Source organism: Oncorhynchus gorbuscha, linkage group LG11 (genome assembly GCF_021184085.1).
Source record: "Oncorhynchus gorbuscha isolate QuinsamMale2020 ecotype Even-year linkage group LG11, OgorEven_v1.0, whole genome shotgun sequence".
NCBI classification, from domain to species: Eukaryota; Metazoa; Chordata; class Actinopteri; order Salmoniformes; family Salmonidae; genus Oncorhynchus; species Oncorhynchus gorbuscha.
Window position 1 is genome coordinate 27,417,841 of NC_060183.1, and position 27,485 is coordinate 27,445,325.

The 27,485-nt window shown below is 44.9% G+C and overlaps 1 protein-coding gene across 4 annotated transcripts; it reads left to right on the forward strand.

Annotated features, from left to right (window-relative positions):
• Positions 1-238: 238 nt before the first annotated feature.
• On the forward strand, positions 239-27,485 carry ghdc (GH3 domain containing). 4 transcript variants are annotated; one of them, XM_046369207.1, is made up of 11 exons: positions 239-381; positions 1,306-1,605; positions 14,718-14,914; positions 15,126-15,320; positions 15,652-15,771; positions 15,958-16,255; positions 21,399-21,594; positions 22,038-22,109; positions 22,301-22,434; positions 26,247-26,335; positions 26,637-27,485. In XM_046369207.1, the coding sequence occupies exons 2-11, from the start codon at positions 1,317-1,319 to the stop codon at positions 26,853-26,855; spliced, it is 1,809 nt and encodes a 602-aa protein (XP_046225163.1). In that variant the 5' UTR covers positions 239-381; positions 1,306-1,316; the 3' UTR covers positions 26,856-27,485. The 4 variants fall into 4 exon arrangements, with proteins under 4 accessions (XP_046225163.1, XP_046225162.1, XP_046225164.1 ...); XM_046369206.1 differs by having other exon boundaries at positions 274-415; XM_046369208.1 differs by having other exon boundaries at positions 320-338.

Here is a 27,485-nt window from a genome sequence, read left to right on the forward strand (position 1 = left end):
CCATGTTCTTGACAGCTAGAATCCAACCAACACGAACACTGCAAGCACTGGTTGAAAAGCAGCCATAAGTAGTAAGACAGAGTAAGTGGAGAGACATTTGCTGCCGTTCAGATGTAGATTGGATTGGACTGTGACTGAAGGAGTGGGATGTGTCTATGTTTGTATTTGCATGAGGTTTTCTCCGCCTTTTACCAGCAATGGATTGTTTTATTTTTTCGTTCACTACCCAGTACAGTAGGTGGCGGCAAAACAGTTTATATGTTGTAATCTGCCAATAAACTTCAAAGAAGGAGAAGAAGAAGAAGAATCAGCAGAGAGGAAGAGGCGAAGCGAGAGGGGTATACTGCGCCCAAAATTCATCTACACAAATAAGACCATGAAGTGAGGAATTTTTGTATGGAGGTCAACAAAAAATGTAATTACTAATTTGCTATGTGAGGCGTATTTTATCTAATATAAGTGTCGTAAATGTTAGGTTGTTACGAATGCACTGATATACGTGGACGACCGTGGCATTTCGGCAACTTTAAAAAACGACTATATTGCAGTTGTACCTGACATGCGTATCTGCCCTCTCATTGGCTAGAATCACAGATAGTTTAGATATAAAAATCTTTGCTAGAATGGTCCCATCTGATCTCGCCTCCCTTCTATCTTTGACGGAATGTAATATCCATTGTTAGTGGCCACTCGACCATCTTGTCTATATAATAGAACATCTTTGGTGACCGGTCGAAACAAGGAAGTGAAATTCTTGCTTTAAAACATCTTGCAAAGTGAAGAATCCTCATGTTTTAAACTTAGTTAACGGACTAGACAATGCTTTTCCATTCGTTAAAGTTAACAAATTGACAGCTTTAACGTGAACGAAAAGCTTTTTAAAAAATTCTTATTTTGAAATGATTTATGAGTTGATCAGTTCGATGGCTATATTAGGGCGCTCGAAATGTATTCGTTGTGCATTAGTCATTACAATTCTCTCCATTATTATAGCCACTGGACAAAGTCTTGGTAAGCTACATTATGAATATTTGAAGTGAACCATTGCTTTGACTACTGAATTGATGTATGTGCGCTTCCATGGTTAATAGCCCATTTTAAAGATTTGTTCATTAAACTTCCCGTTCTTGGTGGGAAAATAACTTCTTAGTTTATGTTCAAAAACAACTTAATGGAATACGAACAGCCTATTGCTATTTCTGATGTATGTAGATTGATCATGTTTATCGACTGGTTGTTATGGATGTGTGTAGACCAACAGCGCTCTCGCGTGACTGATTCTGTGCTTTCCACCTTGTGTAACAGAGCTACTCGGGATGCTGCGTCCTTTGCCCAGTGTGTTTGGAGTCCTGTCTCTGGGTGGAATGGCGCTGCTTTGGAGGGACATAAGCTCGAAAGTGAAAGGAGAGAACCGGACTTTGAGCAGTCTGCTAAGCCAGTATTTTGCCGTGAAGGTTGTGGGTTGGCTGGGTAAGCGGCAAAGAGGGAAACTGGAAGCAGATACGCTGAATATACGGCAAGTTCAAGAGGAAACTCTTCTAAAGCGCCTGCGCAAGAACGCTGACACATGTTATGGAAAGCAGTATGATTTCAGCTCAATCAAAGGTAATCATTCCACGTTATTATAAGACACTTGCATAATAATTCACATTTGTTCACTTGCACAATATAGCCCACCAATGACCGTGCACGTTCTGCTCTCAGCATATTCGATCTCAGCAAAAGCTTGTGATGTAAGGTCATTATGCCAGTGATGTAACTTTTTGCTAAGTGATTGACTGCCTCTACGTTCTGATGACATGCTCGCGATAACTCGCATCACGTTTTCTCAAATTGCAATAAATTGTATGATGTAGGCTAGCCCAAGAATGTAGTCTTTTAAAAGTAGTTTAGATGAGCCTAACATTACTAAAGCCTTTTCAGACAGTAAGTCGGATTCAGTCTTTTACGATTACGTCTTGATGTTACCAAATAAAAATATTGATACCAACCTGGCCAGATAGTACGATTTGCGTCAGTTGCCATCTGGCCAGGTTGGTTGACGGCAGAACTGACGCAAATCGTACTAGCAACCAACCTGGCCAGGTAGTATGATTTGTGTCAGTTCTGCAGTCACATTCTGCAATTGGTTCGCGAGACTGGTCAGCCGATATAGGCTACGTCAACTGAAGCAGTGTATTTGATTTGTGCATGTGCCAGCAGCTCAGAAAAGGGTACATTTGCACCGCAATTCTGGGCATTCCTGCATCTGCCCTCTTTATACTTCTAATTGGTCCATTTTTAACTTGGGACAGGCGTGAGACAGGGGCGCTCAAGTACAGTAGGTGGCGTTAATGCACAACGTTGGATGCCAGCTGCGGATGAACCCCTCAGATGAAGGGGTGGGGCAACGGATACTGTCCATCGGTGTATGGCTAGCTAGCTGCCACGGCCCCTTCTTCTATGATGTTCATCTGTGGCATCCAACGTTACATTATTGTGCATTAACGCCACCTACTGTACTGGAGCACCCCAGCCTCCTGCTTGCCCTAATTTAAAAATATACCCCGTCTGTAGGCACTGTTTTCCCGCAGTTCTGTTAACAACGGCGAGGGAAGGTGTTTGGCAGGCTGTAGCAAACGTCACTGTGTGTTAGCTTTGTCAGCTAGTCCTAAAGAGGACTCCGGTTCACAGCAGGCAGGTGGCGGGATTGACTCTGTTTGTTAGCTAGCTAACTATCAAGCTAGTTAGCACACAGTGTTGCACCAGCCTCCCGCCTGCTGTGCTAGCGGGAGGTGGGGGTGACCGGTAGGCTTGCACATTTTGGGAAATACTCAGAGGTGGAAATCTTCCGTGGGAATTATTGGAAATGCATGCAAATTAATATTAATACCATTTAAATGTAGATGTTTTTTGCATTGGATATATTTACCATTTCATATGGAGACAGAAACATTTGACCTTATCATAAGTAGACATAATTGGAAATGATTAAATCCTTCCAATAGAAATAAAAACATTTAGTTACAAATTGAACTTTAATTAAATGAGGTGACTCTTCACATGGGATGATTTCACTGAACAACAAAATAAAGGGAATATTGAATGATCCCCCATTATCCATCGCATCTCCCAATAATGTTTTCAACATACATCTGTGAAATGATGTCTAGAAACTAAAGCTTTGGTTGTCTTCCTCTCAGGCTTCCATGTCTTCTCCCTGGACGTCCTCAATGTCCAATCAGACTGAGGCCTCATCTTCACAGTTACTTTCCTACCTTGTTGAGGATCGCTCGTTGTCAGGCGCAAAAAGACTCAAATTTGCCTGGATGGCCACCAATTTTTCGTCCGTTAGGGGTGTGATGCTGCTGGGGGTGGTAGGGGGATGGCAGCTCGCTTGTCCTCCAGGGCGAGTTTTAAGGACTTGGTTGTGACGCCAAGTGTAGCGTCCTTGTGTGAGGCTTGTTTTACACCCTGTGAGAATGTGCCTGAGGTTGGTTGGCATGGAACAGAGGGCACAGTCTGGATCTTCACCATACCATTGGTGAAGATTAACTGGTGTTGGAAGGACGTCATATGTTGCTCTGATGGAAAAGCTCAACCGCCTCGCTTCCATGGCCCACAGATCCTTCCAGCTGATCTTCCTCTTCTCCACACTGTCCCATCGAGTCCACTGTCCCTGTTTGGCAAGAGAGACTGCCTTGGCCCACCTTGCAGCCTCCTCCTGATGGCGTACTTCCTGCACTGCCATCTTCTGCCGCTCTGGTGCAGTGGCCTTACTCCAAGCAGCATGGCTAGTTAGCCCAAGGCCTCCTCTCCCTTGCTGAACATGACAGCATGTCTGAGGGCTGCTGTTGCCTCCTGGACTGCTTTTCCTGGCCTCCATTTGCGCCCAGTTGTCAAGATCAGCGCGTTGTTGCTCACCACTGGGTCTCGAGATTCATTCAGTGTCATCTGGAGCCTGGTTTTTGCACACTTGAATTCCTCTGTTAGACTGGTGAGGGGCAGCTTGAGGACACCATCTCCATAGAGGCCTATAGTGGTAAGGCATCGTGGAACTCCGAGCCACTTCTTTAAGTAGCCTGTGACTCCTCTTTCCATCTTCTCCACTGTTGAGATTGGAACCTCATACACTGCTAGGGGCCACAACACCCGGGGTAGGAGACCAAACTGCATTAATATGGTCAACACTATCATTTCGAAAACAAACCGTTTATTCTTTTAGTCAAATACGGAACCGTTCAGTATTTTATCTAACGGGTGGCATCCCTAAGTCTAAATATTCTTGTTACATTGCACAACCTTCAATGTTATGTCATAATTACGTAAAATTCTGGTAAATTAGTTCGCAATGAGCCAGGCTGCCCAAACTGCAATGCAATGAAAGGAACACAAGAGAAGTGACTCAATTTCACCTGGTTAATATTGCCTGCTAACCTGGATTTATTTTAGCTAAATATGCAGGTTTAAAAATATATACTTCTGTGTATTGATTTTAAGAAAGGCATTGGTGTTTATGGTTAGGTACAGTCGTCCAACGATTGGGCTTTTTTCGCAAATGCGCTTTTGTTAAATCATCCCCCAGCATTGCATCGATTTTATGCAACGCGAACACGCTAGATAAACTAGTAATATCATCAACCATGTGTAGTTATAACTAGTCATTATGATTGATTTTTATAAGATAAGTTTAATTCTAGCTAGCAACTTACCTTGGCTTGTACTGCATTCGCGTAACAGGCAGGCTACTCGTGGAGTGCAATGAGAGGCAGGTGGTTAGAGCGTTGGACTAGTTAACTGTAAGGTTGCAAGATTGGGTCCCCGGAGCTGACAAGGTGATAATCTGTCATTCTGCCCCTGAACAAGGCAGTTAACCCACCGTTCCTCGGCCGTCATTGAAAATAAGTATGTGTTCTTAACTGACTTGCCTAGTTAAATAAAGGTATAAAAAAATCTGCACCCAAAAATACCGATTTCCGATTGTTATGAAAACTTAAAAACGGCCCTAATTAATCGGCCATTCCGATTAATCGGTAGACCTCTAGTACAGAGTCAATGTGCGGTGTCACTGCTTAATTGAGGTAATATGTACATGTAGGTAGAGTTATTCAAGTGACTGTGCATAGATATTATCTATACATAATCACTTTAATAACATAGTCACTGGGATCTGCAGCCTGCAAGGGCGTTCCTGCATGTGGGCATTCCTGTATCTGCCTGACAGTAGGGAAGGAGTGGTGAAGGAAACTGTCTACCGGTCGTCCCCGCCTCCCGCTAGCACAGCAGGTGGGAGTGACACCTTGTTATAACTCGCTAGCGAGCACACCGTGTTGTACCGGAGAAAACCATGTCTGACAGGCTGGGGGTGACACTGTGTGCTCGCTAACTAGCTAGCTTGCGGGGGAACAAAATGGCGCCGTAGAGAGAACACGGTGTTTCAGCGAGCTCTCGTGGCATTCGTAAATTTATATTCTTACATTAATCTCCTAGCTTGAAAAAGTGGTAGAGTTGGCTAAATAAGTTACCATATAATGAGTCTTGACGACTATTTCGCAAAAATCTCAGACAACATGCCCAATAGAACTACTAAGAAGTCGACCAAAACCACCACCCCTGTGGATGTGCACGAGGAGCTAGCTAACGTTAGCGAAGCTAACACCATTGCGGACCCAGGCACAATGGACCTGATAATTCAAAAGATGACTGATAACATTACTAAAGTGATCGATGCTAAAATAAGAACGGTCTTGGAAGCAATAGCAAGCCATTCAGCCGAAATACAGAGCGTTGTGAAACGTGTTGTTGAGGCGGAAGGAAGAATTGCTGCAGTGGAAACTTCAACTACATCTATGGACGCTAAGATAAAAGCACTTGAGAAACAGGTGCGCGAAATGGCGGAGCACATTGACGACTTGGATAATCGAGGACGCAGATGCAATATTCGTGTTGTGGGACTCCCGGAAAATTCTGAAGGGACACGTTCAGTAAAATTCTTTGAGGAATGGATCCCTGGCTACCTACAAATGGACACTAAGGCTGGTCGTGTGAAGCTGGACAGAGCCCATCGCTCTCAAGCACCGATACCGGGCCCCAATCAGCGCCCACGGCCGGTGGTTATAAAGTTCCACAACTTCACCGACAAGCAGCGCGTCATGGATGCGGCTAGAAACATCGGTTCTGTTGGTAGTCAACATAAAAGTCCAAAGGTCTCATTCTTCAATGATTACTCCACAGCGGTTGTACGAAGACGCAAAGCGTTTGATGAGGCGAAGGCTCGACTCAGGAGAATGAAGATGGACTACGCACTGTTGTACCCGGCCACATTGAAGATTATGGTCAACGGATCACCTAAAAGCTCTACACACCTGAAGAGGCTGCTGCGTTTATTGACTCTCTCGGGTAAATAACTCTAAGCTGCGCCTCCACAGCATTGAATAACTTTGCTTATTTTTGGTTGAATCTGATCATGAAACAGTGGTGTGAGTCCTCACGTACTCCAGCTCAGTAATATTCGTATCTTTATTATTTTTCTTGCTAAAGTAATAGCCGCTATAGCTCAGGCTGAGATATGTGTGAATCCATATTGGTGCCCAGGCTTGGTTTTAGGTGGAATAGCCTCAATCTTCTTCTATTGATTTTATTTTCCATATATATAAAGGATGAGGCTATTGAGCGGCAATGCGGACTTAAGAGTCTACATTTGAGAGTGGAAATCCCCTGTATGTTAGCTAGTGGGAAAACCCCTTTTGGATCTTTACATGTTTAATTTTTGGGTTCAGTATAGTTCGAGTTCAGGGTTCATATTTTTTGTTTATGCTCAGTGAGATGGAGGAGAGTTCAACACATGGAAAAAGGTACCACCCCACTTTTACAGTAGGATCCAGTCTGAATATTGAATGGTCAAGATGCAATGGCAGATAACAGACTGCGTGTATGCACGTGGAACATTAGAGGGAGCCATAACCCCATTAAGAGGAAGAAAGTATTGTCTTTTTTGAAAAAAGAAAATATTGATATTGCCCTGTTACAGGAAACCCATTTGGATGATAAGGAGCACTTGAAATTACAGCAAGGAGGATTTGGTCAAGTGTTTTTCTCATCATTTACATCCAGAAGTAGAGGGGTAGCAATTCTGGTGAAAAAGAACTTACCACTTAAGGTCTTGAATTGTGTGAAAGATAAATTTGGTCGCTTTGTTATAATTAATGGTACTTTACAAGGGCAGAACATTTCCATAATGAATATTTACTTCCCCCTGCTCACCCCCTGATTTCCTCACTAAAGCATTTCTAGACTTTTCAGAATTAAACTCAGACACTGCAGTGGTTGGAGGAGATTTTAACTGCTTGTTGAACCCCCTTATTGATAAGTCTCCCAGCGGTATAGCTTCACTCTCTCCTCAAGCAAAGTCACTTACAGCTATTTGTGATGATCTGGGGTATGCGGATGTCTGGAGAGCTTTCCATCCCTCCAACAGAGAGTTCACTTTTTTCTCTGCACCTCATGGATGTCAGACTAGAATAGACTATTTTTTTTATGCCCAGGACGTCTTTGCAGTCTGTTTTATCTGCTAGGATAGGAAGCATAGTCATATCTGATCATGCTGAGGTGATCCTGGACATAAAACTCAACGGGGCATTCAATCGGTCAAGACATTGGAGGTTGAACACAACCATTCTTAAAGACCATACATTCACATCATATTTTATAACAGAGTTTAAAGCATTTTTCTCTATTAACTCTCAATCAACAAATAACCCCTCGCTCCTTTGGGAGACCTGTAAAGCGTATGCCAGGGGTCTGATTATGTCATACACAGCTACTAAGAGACGGAAAAAGCGGGAAAAGCAAAAAATGTTAGAGGGTGAATTAGGAACTAAAGAGAAGGACTACATTAGAACGCCCACTCCTGCCCTATTAAAGGAAATATCAGTCATTAGATCAACGTTAGACTCTCTCCTAACACAGGACGCTGAAAAGAAAATGAGATTTGTCAGGCAAAAGCTATATGAACATGGCGATAAGCCAGGAAAGTACTTGGCATACCTAGCTAAAAAGAGGGCTGACTCTCAGTCAATTGCTACTATTACTGATTCTGATGGTAATCATTTATATGAAAATAAATTGATAAGTGACTCATTTAAGAAATTTTATACAAACCTTTATGCCTCAGAACTGCCAAAAGATGCACCCAAATTAATGGAGAACTTCTTTGGTAAGATTGAGCTCCCTACTATCTCCGAAGAACAGAGGTCCCTCCTCAATGCCCCTATTACCAAGGAAGAGATAATGTTCGCAATTAAGAATCTGCAAAATGGTAAGGCCCCAGGACCAGATGGGTTTTGTAGTGAGTTCTATAAAGAGTTCCATGGCCTGATCCTTGAGCCATTGTGTGATATGTTTAACCACTCATTTTCAAATGACCAACTCCCTCAAACGCTGAGAGAAGCCAACATTTCACTTATTCTCAAAAAGGGAAAATGTCCAGAGTCTTGTTCCTCGTACAGACCAATTTCCCTTCTGAATGTGGATAGAAAATTGCTTTCTAAAATTCTAGCCACAAGATTAGAGGACTCATTGCCACTAATTGTGAAAGGAGACCAAACTGGCTTCATTAGGGGCCGTAAGTCATGCAACAACGTCAGGCGGCTTCTTAATGTAATTCAAGCCTACCAACAAAGTGCTGTGGATGGTCTTGTGCTCTCCCTAGATGCTGAGAAGGCATTTGATCGTGTGGAGTGGTCTTATCTATTATTTGCTCTAAATAAATTTGGTCTGGGGGACAACTTTATAAAATGGGTGAAAGTTTTATATGATGATCCTCAGGCTGCTGTCCTTACTAATGGGCTACGGTCAAATAGCTTCCCTATACACAGAGGTACCAGACAGGGCTGTCCTTTATCCCCCCTCCTCTTTGCACTCGTTATGGAACCACTAGCCGAGGCCATCAGGGTAACGCCTGCTATACAGGGGCTGCTCATTGGTGAGGTTCACCATAAAATAAGCTTGTATGCTGATGATGTCCTGATATTCATCTCTAGTCCCGAGACTTCAATTACACCTCTTATTAATATTATTGAATTATTCAGCGGATTCTCAGGCTACAAGATTAACCTTACTAAGTCAGAGGCTATGCCACTTGGTAGCCTACATTCTGTACCTAATACTTCTCCCCCCTTCCCTTTTAAATGGTCTCCCTCAGGTTTCAGGTATCTGGGTATATTTGTAACTCCTAAATTCCAGCTAATGTACAAAGCCAATTTTGTTCCTTTGTTTGATACAATAAGACAGGATCTGGAGCGCTGGAACTCCCTCCCCATTTCTTGGTTGGGTAGAATATCCCTCTTGAAAATGAATGTTTTACCCAGACTACTTTACCCAATCCAAATGATCCCAGTATTACTCTCCAATAAGGTAATAAAGGATGTAAATGGATGGCTAAGTTCCTTTATATGGAGTAAGCGCAAGCCAAGACTTAAGATGGCAATATTGCAGCTGCCAAGTTCTATGGGCGGCTTGGACCTGCCCAATATCAAGTTCTATCAATGGTGTGCCCACCTTTGTTATATTTCTGACTGGATCACAAATGATGACTCCTCTATTTGGTTAGACATTGAGACTTCTCTTTCAAAATACCCCTTACAGGATCTTTTATTTTTCAGAAGTTTCAAGTCTGTAGAAGAACACTGCAATAATCCAGTTACACTTAACACACTCAAAGTATGGAGGTCAGTTCAACGCTTCCTGGGAAGGTCCAAACTAACCTCTGCTCTTACCCCAATTCTTAACAACCCAGATTTCAGCCCAGGATTGCTGGATGCTGGCTTTAACTTATGGCTTAATAAGGGCATACGCAGGCTAAACGACTTATTTGCTGATAAGATTTTGTTGTCATTTGAGCAGATGGTCGAGAAATATCGACTCCCAAAGCAGGACTTTTTCCGCTTCCTACAAGTAAGACATTATATTCTGGAGAGCACCACCTTAATTGGTAACCCTGATGTGTCTGTCATTGAAAGAATGCTTTTTTTCCCACAAAGGAAGATGTCTGTAAGTCTGTTTTATGATACTTTAAGGTCCTTTTCTGCTGTCAACACACAGAGGGTGAAACAAGTGTGGGAGAAAGAATTGTCTGTTACTATTGACGAAGAGATGTGGGAGGACATTTGGAGATATGCAAAAACAATATCTATATGTAACCGTACTAGAGCAATCCAATTAAGAATAATACACAGATTGCATATATCCCCAAATCGCAGACATGCTTTTAGCCCCACTTCCTCTTCCCCTCAGTGTCTCAAATGCAAAACTGATACAGGCACCCTAACACATTGTTTATGGTCATGTACCAAAATACAAAGATACTGGTCTGGTGTCCTGCAAGAAATTGAAAAGATCCTAGGGGTTGATCTAGAATTGGACCCAGTTTCTTTACTGTTGGGTCTCCCTAGTAGGCATGTTACTTCTGTCTGTAAAAGGAGGCTTTACAACATCCTTACCTTCGCAGCGAGGAAAAACATCCTTTTACAGTGGATTAGTGATAAGGTTCCTTCTATTAAAGACTGGCATAAGATACTATTTGAATGGGTGCCTCTGGAATATCTGACATGTACATTGCATTCTAAAACAGACCAGTTCTACAAAGTATGGGAACCTTATCTAAATTATCTAGAACCTGAGGTATCAACTATTATGCTGCAAGGTTTCTCTTAGAATGGCGGGGATCTATGTATTTCAGAACTACACTGTACGTTCCATGTGTGGAACCTAACCTCTTGGTTTAAACTGAGCTTTTTTGTTTAATTTCTGTTTGTTTAAAATGTATGTATTGAGAGACGCAATGATGGTGATGGGGTGAGAGAGGCACAGAGCGGGAAGAGAAATGGTGTACGTATGTATAGGTGGGTGCGTGCGTGCGTGTATGTATGCATGGGTGTGTGTATATGCATGGGTATATGTATGTATGTATGTATGTATGTATGTATGTATGTATGTGTGTGTGTGTGTGTGTGTATATATATGCACGTAGATATGGGTAAGTGGGGGCTGTTTTTCTTTTTTTTCTGTGTGCTTTGTCTTTGTATCTCTTAATATGGGTGAAAATTGTGAAATTTCAATAAAAATACTGTTACAAAAAAAAAACTAGCTAGCTTGCTTGTTAGCACACGTTATCGCCCCGCCTCCTGTGTACCTGAGAAAACCGTGCCTGACAGGCAGGGGGCTAGGGCGACACCGTGTGCTAACTAACTAGCTAGCTTGCTTGTTAGCGACATGTGTGCTAACTTTCTAGCTAGCAAACAGTGTCACCCCCTTCTCGTACATACCAGAGAACTGTGCCTGACTGGCGGGGGCTAGGGCGACACCGCGTGCTAGCTAGCGTGCTAGTTAACAAATGGTGTGGCCCTAGCCCCTGCCTGTCAGGCACAGTTTTCGCCCTAGCCCCCACCTTCCACCTGCTGTGTACCGTACTAGCTGGCTAAGCTAGCACACATGTTCTTTTGCTCCCGCATGCCGAACACCTGCCCTCGCTGTCGTTAACAGAAAACAGTGCCTGAGAGGCGGAGGCGAAGGACACTGTCTACCGGTGTATGGCTAGCTAGCTACCATTGTCGCCCCGCCCATTCTTCTGTGGAATTCATCAGCAGCTGGCCCCTATCGTTATTGTGGATTAACACCACCTACTGTACTGGAGTGGCAATGGCTTCTTCCTGTCCTAGCATAAAAATCGACCAATCGAAGTATAAAGAGAGGTTCCTGCAAGAATGCCCACATGCAGGAGTGCCCTGAATTGCAAGCCGCAATTTCACCCTTCTCGGATCGACTCGCAACACCAACCACATTACACAACAAAGGCAAAAAGGTTCTGACACTTTGTCGGAGCCTACGACCGCATGTACCGGTACTTAATTTGCAGACTTCGACCATGTCACAGTGAACGAGCCAAGACGTCTGACAATTGTTTACAACCTAAGAATTTGTCTATGACGTGGAAATTTGGTCGGGGAAGGCAAAATCGCGGCATAAGTAGGCTAAAATCGTACAGCCTGCAAAGGCGTTTGTTTTTCCAGAGGTAGACTGTTTTGGCTGCCAGAGCCATTCAAATACTCCATCTAAACGTTAATGGATTCTCGATTGCTATACGATTCTAGAAATAAAGCCCCTTTTATATCGCATCAAAATGAAATAATTTCACAAATGCAAAACATACTCTTAGTGTTGACTGTTTTAACCCGCTTTCAGGCGACAGTATTTTTCAGTTACAATATATTTTGGGCGGCCTCCTTCTTTTACACACAGGTGTTCGGAGCATGCTAGATGGTAATGCTAGATAGCTAATTAGCATAAGTGGTCGCCTCGGTCTTCCCTTTGTCTTCCATAAACACGTGCTGCAACATGGAGCTAACCCTAATAGGCAAAGACTGCTAAAGGTGTGTAGTAATTTAACCTTTTATTATTAATTATCGTTGATATGGAAGATACCTTCATCAATAGGCATTAAAGGTACACAACCGTTCAAGTTTGGGGTCACTTAGAAATGTCCTTGTTTTTGAAAGAAATGCTATTTCTTTTTTGTCCATTTTTTAAAATAACCTCATTGATCGGAAATACAGTATACACATTGTTAATGTTGTAAATGACTATTGTAGCTGGAAACAGCAGATTTTTTTATGGAATATCTACATAGGCGTACAGAGGCCCATAATCAGCAACCATCACTCCTGTGTTCCAATGGCACATTGTGTTAGCCAATCCAAGTTTATCATTTTAAAATGCTAATTGATCATTAGAAAACCCTTTTGCAATTATGTTAGCACAGCTGAAAACTGTTGTCTTGATTAAAGAAGCAATACAACTGGCTTTCTTTAGACCTAGTTGAGTATCTGGAGCATCAGCATTTGTGGATTCAATTACAGGCTCAAAATGGCCAGAAACAAATAACCTTCTTCTGAAACGTGTCAGTCTATCCTTGTTCTGAGAAATGAAGGCTATTCCATGCGAGAAGTTGCCAAAAAACTGAAGATCTCGTACAACACTGTACTACTCCCTTCACAGAACAGCGCAAACTGGCCCTAACCAGAATAGAAAGAGTGGGAGGCCCCGGTGCACAACTGAGCAATAGGACAAGTACATTAGTGTCTAGTTTGAGAAACAGACGCCTCACAAGTCCTCAACTGGAAGTTTCATTAAATAGTAACCGCAAAACACCAGTCTCAACATCAACAGTGAAGATACAACTCTGGGATGCTGGCCTTCTAGGCAGAGTTGCAAAGAAAAAGCCATATCTCTGTCTGTGTCTGTGTTCTTCTGCCCATCTTAATATTTTATTTTTATTGGGCAGTCTGAGATGGCTTTTTTTTGTGTTGTATTACTCGAGACCAAGCGGTATTGGGTGTCATATTGGGAGTCTTGGTCTTGTCTCTGTGTTGGATACATCTGTACTCTTATCTTTCGCGGACAGTGAGGACTCATAGTTTCTTGCCCAGACCATCTAGAGTTAAAAAAAACATATAATTCTCAGCTTCCATTCAGTCAGCGCATAAAACCGATTCGCCAGGCCAAATATATAAACTCCTTTCTTGAAACATTAATATTGTTAGCAGTTGTTACTCTTCAATAACACAGACCCCAAAGCAAATCAGGGGGAAGAAAATAGGTTTATTCAAAGAGGACAAATCATAGATGTAATGCTGAGAGGTAGATGTTCATTCTCCCCTGTCCTTAGTGATTCTCTCCACAGAACTAAGGCACGGGATGTAGTTTTATAACCCAGCCCTAGCCTGTGGTTGATCAATTAGAATTCCTTGCAATACAACTGGGCCTATGGCCAAATAACAAGTATCCTATTTCAGGCTCAATGTATAAACAACTTGGACGAATGAGAACTTGCAATGTAGCTATGAGTCCCTGAGTGAAACTCCTCCCATGTCTCTGACCCATTGAACATTAATCCCCCATTACAGAAAAAACACTATTTCCATGGATCATTAATACTCTATTGACTTTTAGTCCTCTTGACCTTTAGTACTCTATTGAACTCTCGTCCTGTGTGTTGTGTATTCTCTTTTTATAAAACACAAAGGGCCAGTGGTGTAGTGGCCATTTTTTCCCCCAGTGGGCATTGCTTATACTCACTTCTTAATCCCTACTGATGCGTATCAAAGTAGTGTAGTGGATGTATATGACTTATCAATTATGTAGTACAATAGAGAAATCATGCACAAAGTACCCTACAGTCGTAAAGCACGTGAAATATATTCACATGGGCAACGCACACACAGCCTAGTTTCAGCAGAATATCATCTGCAGGCAGCAAGCGTGTGCAGCGCTCAACTGGTTTTGGGATGGAGCAGCTCACAGAAGAATGACATCGGTCATTCGGTTTGCTCCAGTCTTGGTCTTGAATCGGTCTCGATTGAAGTGGTCTCGAACATAACACGGGGTTATAGTATGGTCAGGCGTACGGTACGGACAACGAACACCAATTGCATTTTATCGGTGGCAATTTGAATGCACCGAGATATCCTGAAGCCCATTCTGGTGCCATCACCTCATGTTTCATGATAATGCGTGGCATAAATGTATTCCCAGTCGTGAAATCCATAGATTAGCGCCTAATGAATTTACTTACATTTACTGATTTCCTTATATGAACTAACTGAACTGTAAAATCTTTTAAGTTGTTGCTTTTTTATATTTTTTGTTCAGTGTACAATTCAGACAATGTTCTGTGTCCTCAGACTGTGAGGCCTTTCGTACACGTCACCCGGTGACGACGTATGAGCACTATCGTGAGCTGGTGACGCGAGTGGCGGCTGGAGAAGAGAAGGTCCTCATAGCTGAGAAACCCCTTATCTTAGCCATGACATCGGGTACATCCGGGGCCAGCGCCATGCTGCTGAGCACCAAGGACACCAACACAGAGTTCTTCCTACAGGTCAGTCAGTGGAAATGCTCCCTATTAGCCCCAATGACAATTTTCCTTAGCTACCACTTGTTGGCATATCTAGTGGTGAAATCAAAGCTTTCACCTATCCAATTGTAAATACTGTGCTTATAGGAAGAGAGGATGACCATTTTATTTTGGTCATGACTATGTTTGTGTGTTCTTGACACTCACTGTGTGTGTGTGTGTTCCTCCACCCCAGGGCGTGGCTGTGTGTCTGGATGCCATGCGGCGTGCGTTCCCGGCCAGCGACAGCCTCCAGCGCACCACCAAGCTCTTCTACTCGCCCACGTTTCGCCAGTCTGAGGCAGGCATCCCCATTGGGCCTAACTCCTCCACCCCGGCTTCATCCCGCCACATGCTCAACCTATACACCACACCCGCACCCGCCTTCCAGGTAGGGTTTGCACCAGGGTTGTGTTCATAAGGGCACGCTGCAGCGAAACGTTTTGCAACTGAAAGGAAAACTCTTTCGTTATCGGAGTTCATGTTGTGTGTCTTTTCCGTTTACTTCAGTTTCATTTCTAATAAACAAGACGTCCGTGCCTTGCTCAAGGGCATAACGGGGGAAGAAACAGAATGCTGTTGTCACTGAAAACATGTTTTTCAAATTGTAAAGTGTAAATATGCTACTACGATTAACAGGGAAACAAAAGTTATCATTGTGTCTTTTTGAACTTGAACACACTTCTATATTACTGTAATTATGGTGCCAACCTTCCTTCCAGGTGCCCAGTGAGAGAGACACCCTCTACCTGCACCTCCTCTTTGCCCTCAAAGACCCCAGCGTGGGCACCCTGGAGTCCAACTTCGCCTCCACTGTCTTTTATGCCTTCAGTGCCCTCCAGGTACTGTAGCTAGAGATGAACACACATACCAGGATTGGGAAAGCTGGTTTACTGTATTGTGTAAATACTGTATAGTTATACTCTTATGTAAAGAGCACATAGGATAACCCTCCATTGCAGCACTCTTATTACTGTGTAATTATTTATATTTGATAATGCCATCTTCTGTCCGCCCCCCTCCCCCAGGAACGTTGGCAGGAGCTGGTGGAGGACATCAAGCTGGGTCGAGTCAGCCCTGCTCTGACCCTGGAGCCAGGGGTGAGGGCCAGCCTGGAGGGCCAGATGAAGCCAGACCCGGAGCGCGCCACCCAGCTCCGGACCCACTTCCAGCAGGGCTTTGTGGGCATCGTGCGGCGCATCTGGCCCCAGCTCAACCTGGTGCTGGCTGTGGACTCTGGATCTAATCAGATCTATGGGGAGATGCTGCGGGAGCGCTACTGCCAGGGGATTCCCTTCTACTCACCCTTCTACGCCGCCACCGAGGGTGAGTGCACAGGAGACTCATCACCTTGTGACATCAAGAGTATACAGGCTTCATCTATTGAGAATGACAATGTAACAGTGGCCCTGTCTGTGTGTCTGCCTCTTCCATGTGCATGTGTATTCATGCGAGTGTGGTAGTTGGTTGAAGCCAAAATTATAGCAAAGACCGCAAGTGGTTGATTTAGACTAAAATAGGTGCCGGTACTCATTTTGGATGCCGGTACTGTTTTATAGTATTCTCTTGTGTATGCAATCTGGTTTCCACTCAGGTTATGGATGTTTCACTGCAACCTTAAAGGTAATCAATGATGTCACCATTGCCCATGATTCTAAGCAATATTGTGCTGCTATTTTTATTGACGTGGCCAAAGCTTTTGATATCGGTAGACCATTCTGTTCTTGTGGGCCGGCTAAGGAGTATTGGTGTTTCTGAGGGGTTTTCCGCCTGGTTTGCTAACTACCTCTCTCAAAGAGTGCAGTGTATAAAGTCAGAAAATCTGCTATCTCAGCCACTGCCTGTCACCAAGTGAGTATCCCAAGGCTCGATCCTAGGCACCACGCTCTTCTCAATTTACATCAACAACATAGCTCAGGCCGTAGGAAGCTCTGCCATCCATTTATATGCAGATGATACAGTCTTAAACTCAGCTGGCCCCTCCCCGGATTTTGTGTTATATTGCTCTACAACAAAACTTTCTTAGTGTCCAAAAAGCTTTCTCTACCCTTAACCTTGTTGTGAACACCTCCAAAACAAAGGTCACGTGGTTTGGTAAGAAGAATGCCCCTCTCCCCACAGGTGTGAGTACTATCTCTGAGGGTTTTAGAGCTTGAGGTAGTCATCTCATACAAGTACTTGGGAGTATGGCTAGACGGTACACTCCTTCTCTGAGCACATATCAAAGCTGCAGGCTAAAGTTAAATCTAGACTCTTTCACCCCAGCTGCCAAACTAACCCTGATTCAGATGACCATCCTACCCATGCTAAATTACGGAGACATAATTTATAGATTGGCAGGTAAGGGTGCTCTCGAGCAGATAGATGTTCTTTACCATTCGGCATTAGATTAGCTCCTTATAGGACATATCACTGCACTCTATACTCCTCTGTAAACTGGTCACCTCTGTATACCCGTCGCAAGACTGGTTGATTACCAGCATGGTGCCGACAGAGATGGTCGCCTCGCTTGGAGTTCTTAAAAAACTGCTGTATTTTTTAAAAATGTATTTCTTCTTACATAGTTACTCCAGGAAATCTTATTACATACAGATGGGAAGATCTATTGGATATAAGAGCAACGTCAACTTACCAACATTACGACCAAGAATACGATTTTCCCAAAGCGGTTCCTCTGTTCGGACCACCACCCAGGACAATGGAGCGAAGTCCAGTAGGCGATCCAAAACAATGATGCCGCAAACAAAGCATCCACCTGGCCAGGCTCCATAGACATGCACATCACACACCGCTCCCGAGTATATATCCAATGTCCAGTCTCTTGACAACAAGGTAGATGAAATTCGAGCATGGGTTGCCTTCCAGAGACATCAGAGATTGTAACATTCTCTGTTTCACGAAAACATGGCTCTCGGGATATGTTGTTAGAATCGGTTCAGCTACCGGGCTTCTCCATGCATCGCACTGACAGAGATAAACACCTCTCTGGGAAAAGGAAGGGCGGGGGTATATGCTTTATGATTAACGGCTCATGGTGTAATCATAACAACATACAGGAACTCAAGTCCTTCTGCTCACCTGATCTAGAATTCCTTAAAATCAAGTGCCAGTCATTTGATCTACCAAGAGAATTCTCGTCAGTTATAGCCACAGCTGTGTACGTACCCCTCAAGCAGGGACCAAGACGGCCATCAAGGAACTTCACTAGACTATATGCAAACTGGAAACCATACATCCTGAGGATGCATTTATTGTAGCTGGGGATTTTAACGAAGCAAATTTGAGAACAAGTCTACCTAAATTCTACCAGCATATTGATTGCGCTACATGCATGCGTAATACCCTTGACCACTGCTACTCTAACTTCCGCGATGCATACAAAGCCCTCCCTCGCCCTCCCTTTTTTCAAATTCGCCATTTTGCTCTTTCTGTCTTCTAGGCAGAAACTCAAACAGGATCTACCAGTGACAAGAACCATTCAACACTGGTCTGACCAATTGGAAGCCACGCTTCAAGATTGTTTTGATCACGTGGACTTGAATATGTTCCGGTCAGCCTCAGAGAATAACATCAACTTATACGCTGACTCGGTGAGTGTGTTTTATAAAGAAGTGCATTGGAGATGTTGTGACTATTTAAACCTACCCAAACCAGAAACCGTGGATGGATGGCGGCATTCGCGCAAAACTGAAAGTGCGGTCCACCACATTTAACCATGGAAAGAGGTCTGGGAATATGTCTCAATATAGCTATTGCCTTGCGGAGGGAATCAAACAAGTGAAATGCCAGTACAGGGACAAGGTGGAGTCGCAAATTCAATGACTCAGACTTGAGACATATGTGGCAGGGTCTACAGGAAATCATGGACTACATAAAGAAATCCAGCCACATCACGGACACCGACATCACGCTTCCAGACAAACTAAACCCAGTGCCACCGTCGCGGCCCACTAACAAGTACTGCACCCCCCCCCTCTGGGCTGCTGGCCCAGACTAGCCGCATCCTCAAAGCATGCGCAGACCAGCTGGCTGGTGTGTTTACAGACATATTCAATTGCTCCCTATCCCAGTCTGTTGTCCCCACATGCTCCAAGATGGCTACCATTGTTCCTGTACCCAAGAAGTCAAAGATAACTGAACTAAATGACTACCGCCCCGTAGCAGTCACTTCTGTCATCATGAAGTGCTTTGAGAGGCTAGTCAAGAATCTTATCACCTCCACCTTTCCGGCCATCCTAGACCCACTTCAGTTTGCACAACGCCCCAACACGTCCACAGACGATGCAATCGCCATCACACTGCACACTGCCCTATCCCATCTGGACATAAGGAATGCCTATGTAAGAATGGTGTTCATTGACTACAGCTCAGCATTCAACACCATAGTACCCTCCAAGCTCATCAACAAGCTGGAGGTCCTGGGTCTCAACCCGCCGTGTACAATTGGATCCTGGACTTCCTGACGGGCCAACCCAGTTGGTGAACGTAGGAAACATCTCCACTTCGCTGATCCTCAACACTGGGGCCCCTCAAGGGTGTGTGCTCAGCCCCCCCCCCCCCCCCCCCCCTGTACTCCCTGTTCACCTACGACTGTGTGGCCATGCACGCCTCCACCTCAATCATCAAGTTTGCAGACAACACAACAGTAGTGGGCTTGATTACCAACAACGACGAGACAGCCTACAGGGAGGAGGTGAGGGCACTCGGGAGTGTGGTGTCAGGAAAACAACCTCTCGCTCAACCTTAACAAAACAGAGGTGGTGATCGTGGACTTCAGGAAAAAGCAGAGGGAGCACTCCCCTATCCACATTGAAGGGACAACAGTGGAGAAGGTGGAAAGTTTTAAGTTCCCCAGCATGCACATCACAGACAAACTGAAATGGTCCACTCACACAGACAGTGTGGTGAAGAAAGTTTGTCATCCAAAACCCTGACAAACTTTCACAGATGCACAATCGAGAGCATCCTGTCGGGCTGTATCACAGCCTGGTATGGCAACTGCACCGCCATCAACCACAAGTCTCTCCAGAGGGTGGTGGTCTGCACAATGCATCACCAGGGGCAAACTACCTGCCCTCCATGACACCTACAGCACACAATGTCACAGGAAGGACATAAAGATAATGAAGGACATCAACCACCCGAGCCACTGCCTGTTCACACCGCTACCATCCAGAAGGTGAGGTCAGTACAGGTGCATCAAAGCTGGGACCGAGAGACTGAAAAAGCTTCTATCTCAAGGCCATCAGACTGCTAAACAGCAATCACTAACTCCGAGAGCCTGCTGCCTACATTGAGACCCAATCACTGGCCAGATTTAATAAATTGATCACTAGTCACTTTATAAAATGCACTTTAATAATTTTACATATCTTACATGACTCATATCACATGTATATACTGTATTTTATACCATCTATTGCTCTTTCCCTATGCCGCTTGGCCATTGCTTATCCATCTACTTATGTGTACATATTCTCATTCACCCCTCTAGATTTGTGTGTATTAGGTAGTTGTTGGGGAATTGTTAGGTATTACTGCACTAACAAGTAATCTATCAGAACTAGAAGCACAAGCATTTTGCTACACTCGCATTAACATCTGCTAACCATGTGTATGTGACAAATAAAATTCAATTTGATTTTATGCTTATTTATAAAACCCTCTTACTCCCCCCTACCTGGGCCTCACTCCCCCCTATCTGAGATATCTACTGCAGCCCTCATCCGCCACATACAACACCCGTTCTGCCAGTCACATTCCAAAAGCACACATATCCCTGAGTCGCTCCTCTTTTCAGTCAGCTGCAGCTAGCGACTGGAACGAGCTGCAACAAACACTCAAACTGGACAGTTTTATCTCAATCTCTTCATTCGAAGTCTCGATCATGGACACTCTTACTGACAGTTGTGGCTGCTTTGTATGATGTATTGTTGTCTCTACCTTCTTGACCTTTGTGCTGTTGACTGTGCCCAATAATGTTTGTACCATGTGTTGTATTGCTATCATGTTGTTTTTTATGTTGTGTTGCTGCCCTGCTATGTTGTTGTCTTAAGTCTCTCTTTATGTAGTGTTGTGTTGTCTCTGTTGTAGTGATTTGTGTTTTGTCATATATATTTTATTTCTATTTTTTTTTTTTATCTCAGAACCCATCCCCGCACGAGGCCTTTTGGTAGGCCGGCATTGTAAATAAGAATTTGTTCTTAACTGACTTGCCTTGTTAAATGGATAAAATAATATATTTAGTTGCAGGAATTCCACAATACTTTTGAGCTAATCGGCTAAAGAGGTGCAGGGGCTCTAGCAGTAGTGAATCTTAGGTGCCAGTGCTCAGCTCCCGTGAGCACCAAGTCAAGTACTGAACATAATTTAGATGGTACTACATGTGTGTATCTGTGTCTCTTTTATGTCTCTGTGTTCCTGCACTCTTACGTTATGTCTCTGTGTTAACATTCCTGTGCCCCTGCAGGTCTGATTGGGGTGAACCTGTGGCCTGAGGAGGTGCGGAGGAGGTACTTGCTGTGTCCTCGCTCCATGTTCTGTGAGTTCCTCCCAGAGGCCAGTTTGGACCAGGAGGCGCCTGAGAAACACACACTTCTCATGGAGGAAGTGCAGGAGGGACACAGCTATGAGCTGGTCGTCACCAACGCATCCGGACTCTTCAGGTAAAACATCATTGTACTTTAAAACATGCTAATATCAGGTATTTTGACTTCCATTGGTTTTTGGTTGGGAAAATCATTACGTTTTATGAAGAATCAGACTTTAATGTAACTTCAAACCAAGTTACTGAGCAAAGTCACAATCCCTTTCAGAGACCTTTAAAACTTGTCATTATTGGGTACATTGACTTCCATTGGTTTTTGGTTTGAAAAATACTAAAACATGGCAGTGGCTAAGTGTAAAAAAACAACGTGTGGATTCCACTCTGTCCTTGTCCATAGACCGTTTACAAGGTAGGGAAACGAATATAACATTTTGTCATTTGAGTGAACTATCCCTTTAACTGAAGCTCCTCCTGTTGTTTTCCAAGCACTGCATTTGTGTTGACTGATATGTGATTTGACAGGGATATCTCTTTTTTTTTTGTCTTTTTTTTGTCTCATAGATATCGTATGGGAGATATAGTAAAAGTGGTTGGCTTCCACAATCAGTGTCCAGTTGTCGAATTTCAATACAGGTACAGTACTGCATCCGGTGTGTGCCTCATCTGTACGTACTTGGGTTGGTGAGAATACCTGTGTTCTGATGGGGATAGATGCTGAGTGGATGGTTTTTGTGCCTGTGTGTGGGACTGTTCTAAAGCACTCGTGTGTGTGTGTGTGTGTGTGTGTGTGTGTGTGTGTTTATGTGCATGACCTGTGTGTGTAGGCGGGGTCAGATGCTGAGCGTGCGGGGGGAGAAGGTGTCTGAGGTGATGTTTCTGGGGGCACTGAAGCGAGCCATCAGCCAGTGGCCCGGGGCTCAGCTAGTTGACTACTGCTGCGCAGAGAGCGCCATAATGGGTAAGACTGCTCTCTACTTGCTTTTGTAGTAGTGCCAATTGGTGTAGGGTGAAGTTGTTCCTAGACACTGATCTTAGGTCAGTATTGCTTTTCCCCCCTCTAATGGTTAATAGCTAGCTACATAGCCGTCTGTGTATCAAAGATAATTGTGTAGTCTAGAGCGATTTTCTAGGTTAGCTAGCCAGCTATTGTCGTTCTTTTAACGCAACGTAACGTAATCAACACTGCTAGCTAGCCAGCTAGCCCCCGAATAGCAGCACTGTAGAAACTACTACACTCAACGGAACGACTTGATTAGTGTAGTGTCAACAACGCAGCCACTGTCAGCTAGCCTACAAAGTCAACAACGCAGCCACTGCCAGCTAGCCTACTTCAGCAGTACTGTATCATTTTTAATAATTTTAGTCAATAAGATTCTTGCTACGTAAGCTTAACTTTCTGAACATTTGAGACGTGTAGTCCACTTGTCATTCCAATCTCCTTGCATTAGCGTAGCCTCTTCTGTAGCCTGTCAACTATGTGTCTGTCTATCCCTGTTCTCTCCTCTCTGCACAGACCATACAAACGCTCCACACCGCGTGGCCGCTGCCACCCTAATCTGGTGGTCCCAGCGCGCACGACCCACGTGGAGTTCCAGGTCTCCGGTAGCCTCTGGAACTGCCGATCTGCAGCCAACAAGGCAGAGTTCATCTCAGCCTATGCCTCCCTCCAGTCCCTCGACTTCTTGGCACTGACAGAAACATGGATCACCACAGATAACACTGCTACTCCTACTGCTCTCTCTTCGTCCGCCCACGTGTTCTCGCACACCCCGAGAGCTTCTGGTCAGCGGGGTGGTGGCATAGGGATCCTTATCTCTCCCATGTGGTCATTCTCTCTTTCTCCCCTTACCCATCTGTCTATCGCCTCCTTTGAATTTCATGCTGTCACAGTTACCAGCCCTTTCAAGCTTAACATCCTTATCATTTATCGCCCTCCAGGTCCCCTCGGAGAGTTCATCAATGAGCTTGATGCCTTGATAAGCTCCTTTCCTGAGGACGGCTCACCTCTCACAGTTCTGGGCGACTTTAACCTCCCCACGTCTACCTTTGACTCATTCCTCTCTGCCTCCTTCTTTCCACTCCTCTCCTTTTGACCTCACCCTCTCACCTTCCCCCCTACTCACAAGGCAGGCAATACGCTCGACCTCATCTTTACTAGATGCTGTTCTTCCACTAACCTCATTGCAACTCCCCTCCAAGTCTCCGACCACTACCTTGTATCCTTTTCCCTCTCGCTCTCATCCAACACTTCCCACACTGCCCCTACTCGGATGGTATCGCGCCGTCCCAACCTTCGCTCTCTCTCCCCCGCTACTCTCTCCTCTTCCATCCTATCATCTCTTCCCTCTGCTCAAACCTTCTTCAACCTATCTCCTGATTCTGCCTCCTCAACCCTCCTCTCCTCCCTTTCTGCATCCTTTGACTCTCTATGTCCCCTATCTTCCAGGCCGGCTCGGTCCTCCCTCCCGCTCCGTGGCTTGACGACTCAATGCGAGCTCACAGAACAGGGCTCCGGAAGGCCGAGCGGAAATGGAGGAAAACTCGCCTCCCTGCGGACCTGGCATCCTTTCACTCCCTCCTCTCTACATTTTCCTCCTCTGTCTCTGCTGCTAAAGCCACTTTCTACCACTCTAAATTCCAAGCATCTGCCTCTAACCCTAGGAAGCTCTTTGCCACATTCTCCTCCCTCCTGAATCCTCCTCCCCCTCCCCCCCTCCTCCCTCTCTGCAGATGACTTCGTCAACCATTTTGAAAAGAAGATCGACGACATCCGATCCTCGTTTGCTAAGTCAAACAACACCGCTGGTTCTGCTCACACTGCCCTACCCTGTGCTCTGACCTCTTTCTCCCCTCTCTCTCCAGATGAAATCTCGCGTCTTGTGACGGCCGGCCGCCCAACAACCTGCCCGCTCGACCCTATCCCCTCCTCTCTTCTCCAGACCATTTCCGGAGACCTTCTCCTTACCTCACCTCGCTCATCAACTTATCCCTGACCGCTGGCTACGTCCCTTCCGTCTTCAAGAGAGCGAGAGTTGCACCCCTTCTGAAAAAACCTACACTCGATCCCTCCGATGTCAACAACTACAGACCAGTATCCCTTCTTTCTTTTCTCTCCAAAACTCTTGAACGTGCCGTCCTTGGTCAGCTCTCCCGCTATCTCTCTCAGAATGACCTTCTTGATCCAAATCAGTCAGGTTTCAAGACTAGTCATTCAACTGAGACTGCTCTTCTCTGTATCACGGAGGCGCTCCGCACCGCTAAAGCTAACTCTCTCTCCTCTGCTCTCATCCTTCTAGACCTATCGGCTGCCTTCGATACTGTGAACCATCAGATCCTCCTCTCCACCCTCTCCGAGTTGGGCATCTCCGGCGCGGCCCACGCTTGGATTGCGTCCTACCTGACAGGTCGCTCCTACCAGGTGGCGTGGCGAGAATCTGTCTCCTCACCACGCGCTCTCACCACTGGTGTCCCCCAGGGCTCTGTTCTAGGCCCTCTCCTATTCTCGCTATACACCAAGTCACTTGGCTCTGTCATAACCTCACATGGTCTCTCCTATCATTGCTATGCAGACGACACACAATTAATCTTCTCCTTTCCCCCTTCTGATGACCAGGTGGCGAATCGCATCTCTGCATGTCTGGCAGACATATCAGTGTGGATGACGGATCACCACCTCAAGCTGAACTTCGGCAAGACGGAGCTGCTCTTCCTCCCGGGAAGGACTGCCCGTTCCATGATCTCGCCATCACGGTTGACAACTCCATTGTGTCCTCCTCCCAGAGCGCTAAGAACCTTGGCGTGATCCTGGACAACAAACTGTCGTTCTCAACTAACATCAAGGCGGTGGCCCGTTCCTGTAGGTTCATGCTCTACAACATCCGCAGAGTACGACCCTGCCTCACACAGGAAGCGGCGCAGGTCCTAATCCAGGCACTTGTCATCTCCCGTCTGGATTACTGCAACTCGCTGTTGGCTGGGCTCCCTGCCTGTGCCATTAAACCCCTACAACTCATCCAGAACGCCGCAGCCCATCTAGTGTTCAACCTTCCCAAGTTCTCTCACGTCACCCCGCTCCTCCGCTCTCTCCACTGGCTTCCAGTTGAAGCTCGCATCCGCTACAAGACCATGGTGCTTGCCTACGGAGCTGTGAGGGGAACGGCACCTCAGTACCTCCAGGCTCTGATCAGGCCCTACACCCAAATAAGGGCACTGCGTTCATCCACCTCTGGCCTGCTCGCCTCCCTACCACTGAGGAAGTACAGTTCCCGCTCAGCTCAGTCAAAACTGTTCGCTGCTCTGGCTCCCCAATGGTGGAACAAACTCCCTCACGACGCCAGGACAGCGGAGTCAATCACCACCTTCCGGAGACACCTGAAACCCCACCTCTTTAAGGAATACCTAGGATAGGATAAAGTAGTCCTTCTCACCCCCCTTAAAATACTTAGATGCACTATTGTAAAGTGGTTGTTCCACTGGATGTCATAAGGTGAATGCACCAATTTGTAAGTCGCTCTGGATAAGAGCGTCTGCTAAATGACTTAAATGTAAATGTAATGTAAATGTTAAAGTTAGGATTGGGGGAGGGAATTCTGATCCTAGATCTGTACCTAGGGGAAACTTCACCCCAGAGTGATGCTGGGGTGAAGTTTTACTGGAAGCATATGATTGGATGTTCACTCATAAAGTGATTAGACCATTGAAGATATGGCATATTGTATGTTGGCTCCAGCTTGATTTGTGCAGTGGTTGATCATCATGTATCTGTTGCAGGAGAGTCTTGTGGAGGTTCTGATCCTCACTATCAAGTGTTTGTGGAGCTAAAGGGGGTGAGGAACCTGACAGAGGAGCAACGCTACAAGGTAGGGAAACATTTTGTGTTCAGTTTCACTTGTTTCATTTCAGTACTTGTCAACATGAGTTCGCGTACATTTCTTTCTGTTTTATGCCAATTCCTGGAGAACGTATTCCATAACTTGTTTCGGTTGTGTGCTTACGATGGAAAATAATATATTGCTCCTGAAATATCTTCTATTTTGCCCCTCTTCTCTTTCTCAATCTCTAACTCCCTCTCTTTCACACACTCTAAAATACCCTCTCGCTTGCTCGCACACACATACAAACAAAAAATATACACACACCCCACCTGCACCTGTTCACCAGTTGGACCAGTGTGTCCAGGAGGACTCGGCTGTCTACAAGTCGTTCCGATTCAAAGGCAGCATCGGACCAATGAGAGTGCAGATGGTGGCAGAGGGTGCATTCAAGGAACTGCGTAAACAAATGATGGCCTTCTCCAACACCTCGCCCAACACGTTCAAAATGCACCGCGTACTACGCAGAAAGGAGTACGCTGACTTCTTGTTAGGGAAGACCATCTGAACGGCATTATGGGAGGTGAACTCGACCGGAAAGTGGAGACGTGTGTGTTGTGCACTGCAACCGTGGAGAGGAATATTATTCTCTATGAAAGTGAATGTAATTTGTTGACATAGTCATTTTAGGAGACAGGCAATCTGTGAAAATGACAAATGACAACTATCGTTTGGTAACCCACTGAACAGCTACAGCGACAAAGGTATTTAAAATCATATGAGGGCTTCTGCTTTTTTATAATGGACATCTATGTGTTAGAAACGAAGTTCAACTGGTTGTCTTGTCAACATTCTCTACCCCTTACGTGGTGGAAATCAGTATCTTTCCCTCCAGACTTAGACAGAAAATCACTCAAGTCTTTCTACAATAATGGAACAACTGATTGTAAATCCACAGGCATCTAATGCCCACTCCTTCAGTGAAGATGATTTTCTTACTCTTTTGGACAGTTTTACACCTGTGCTGGATAAACTTTACACACAATGTTTATGGACATTATAATGTGTTACATTTAGTTTGCCCCCTATCTTGTCCAACTTCATGGACTGACTTTGCCCTTTGAACCTTGACATTCACAGACAAAATTCAGTCTTGTACAACAATGATTTTTATTTGCAAATAAAAGTGGTAATAGTG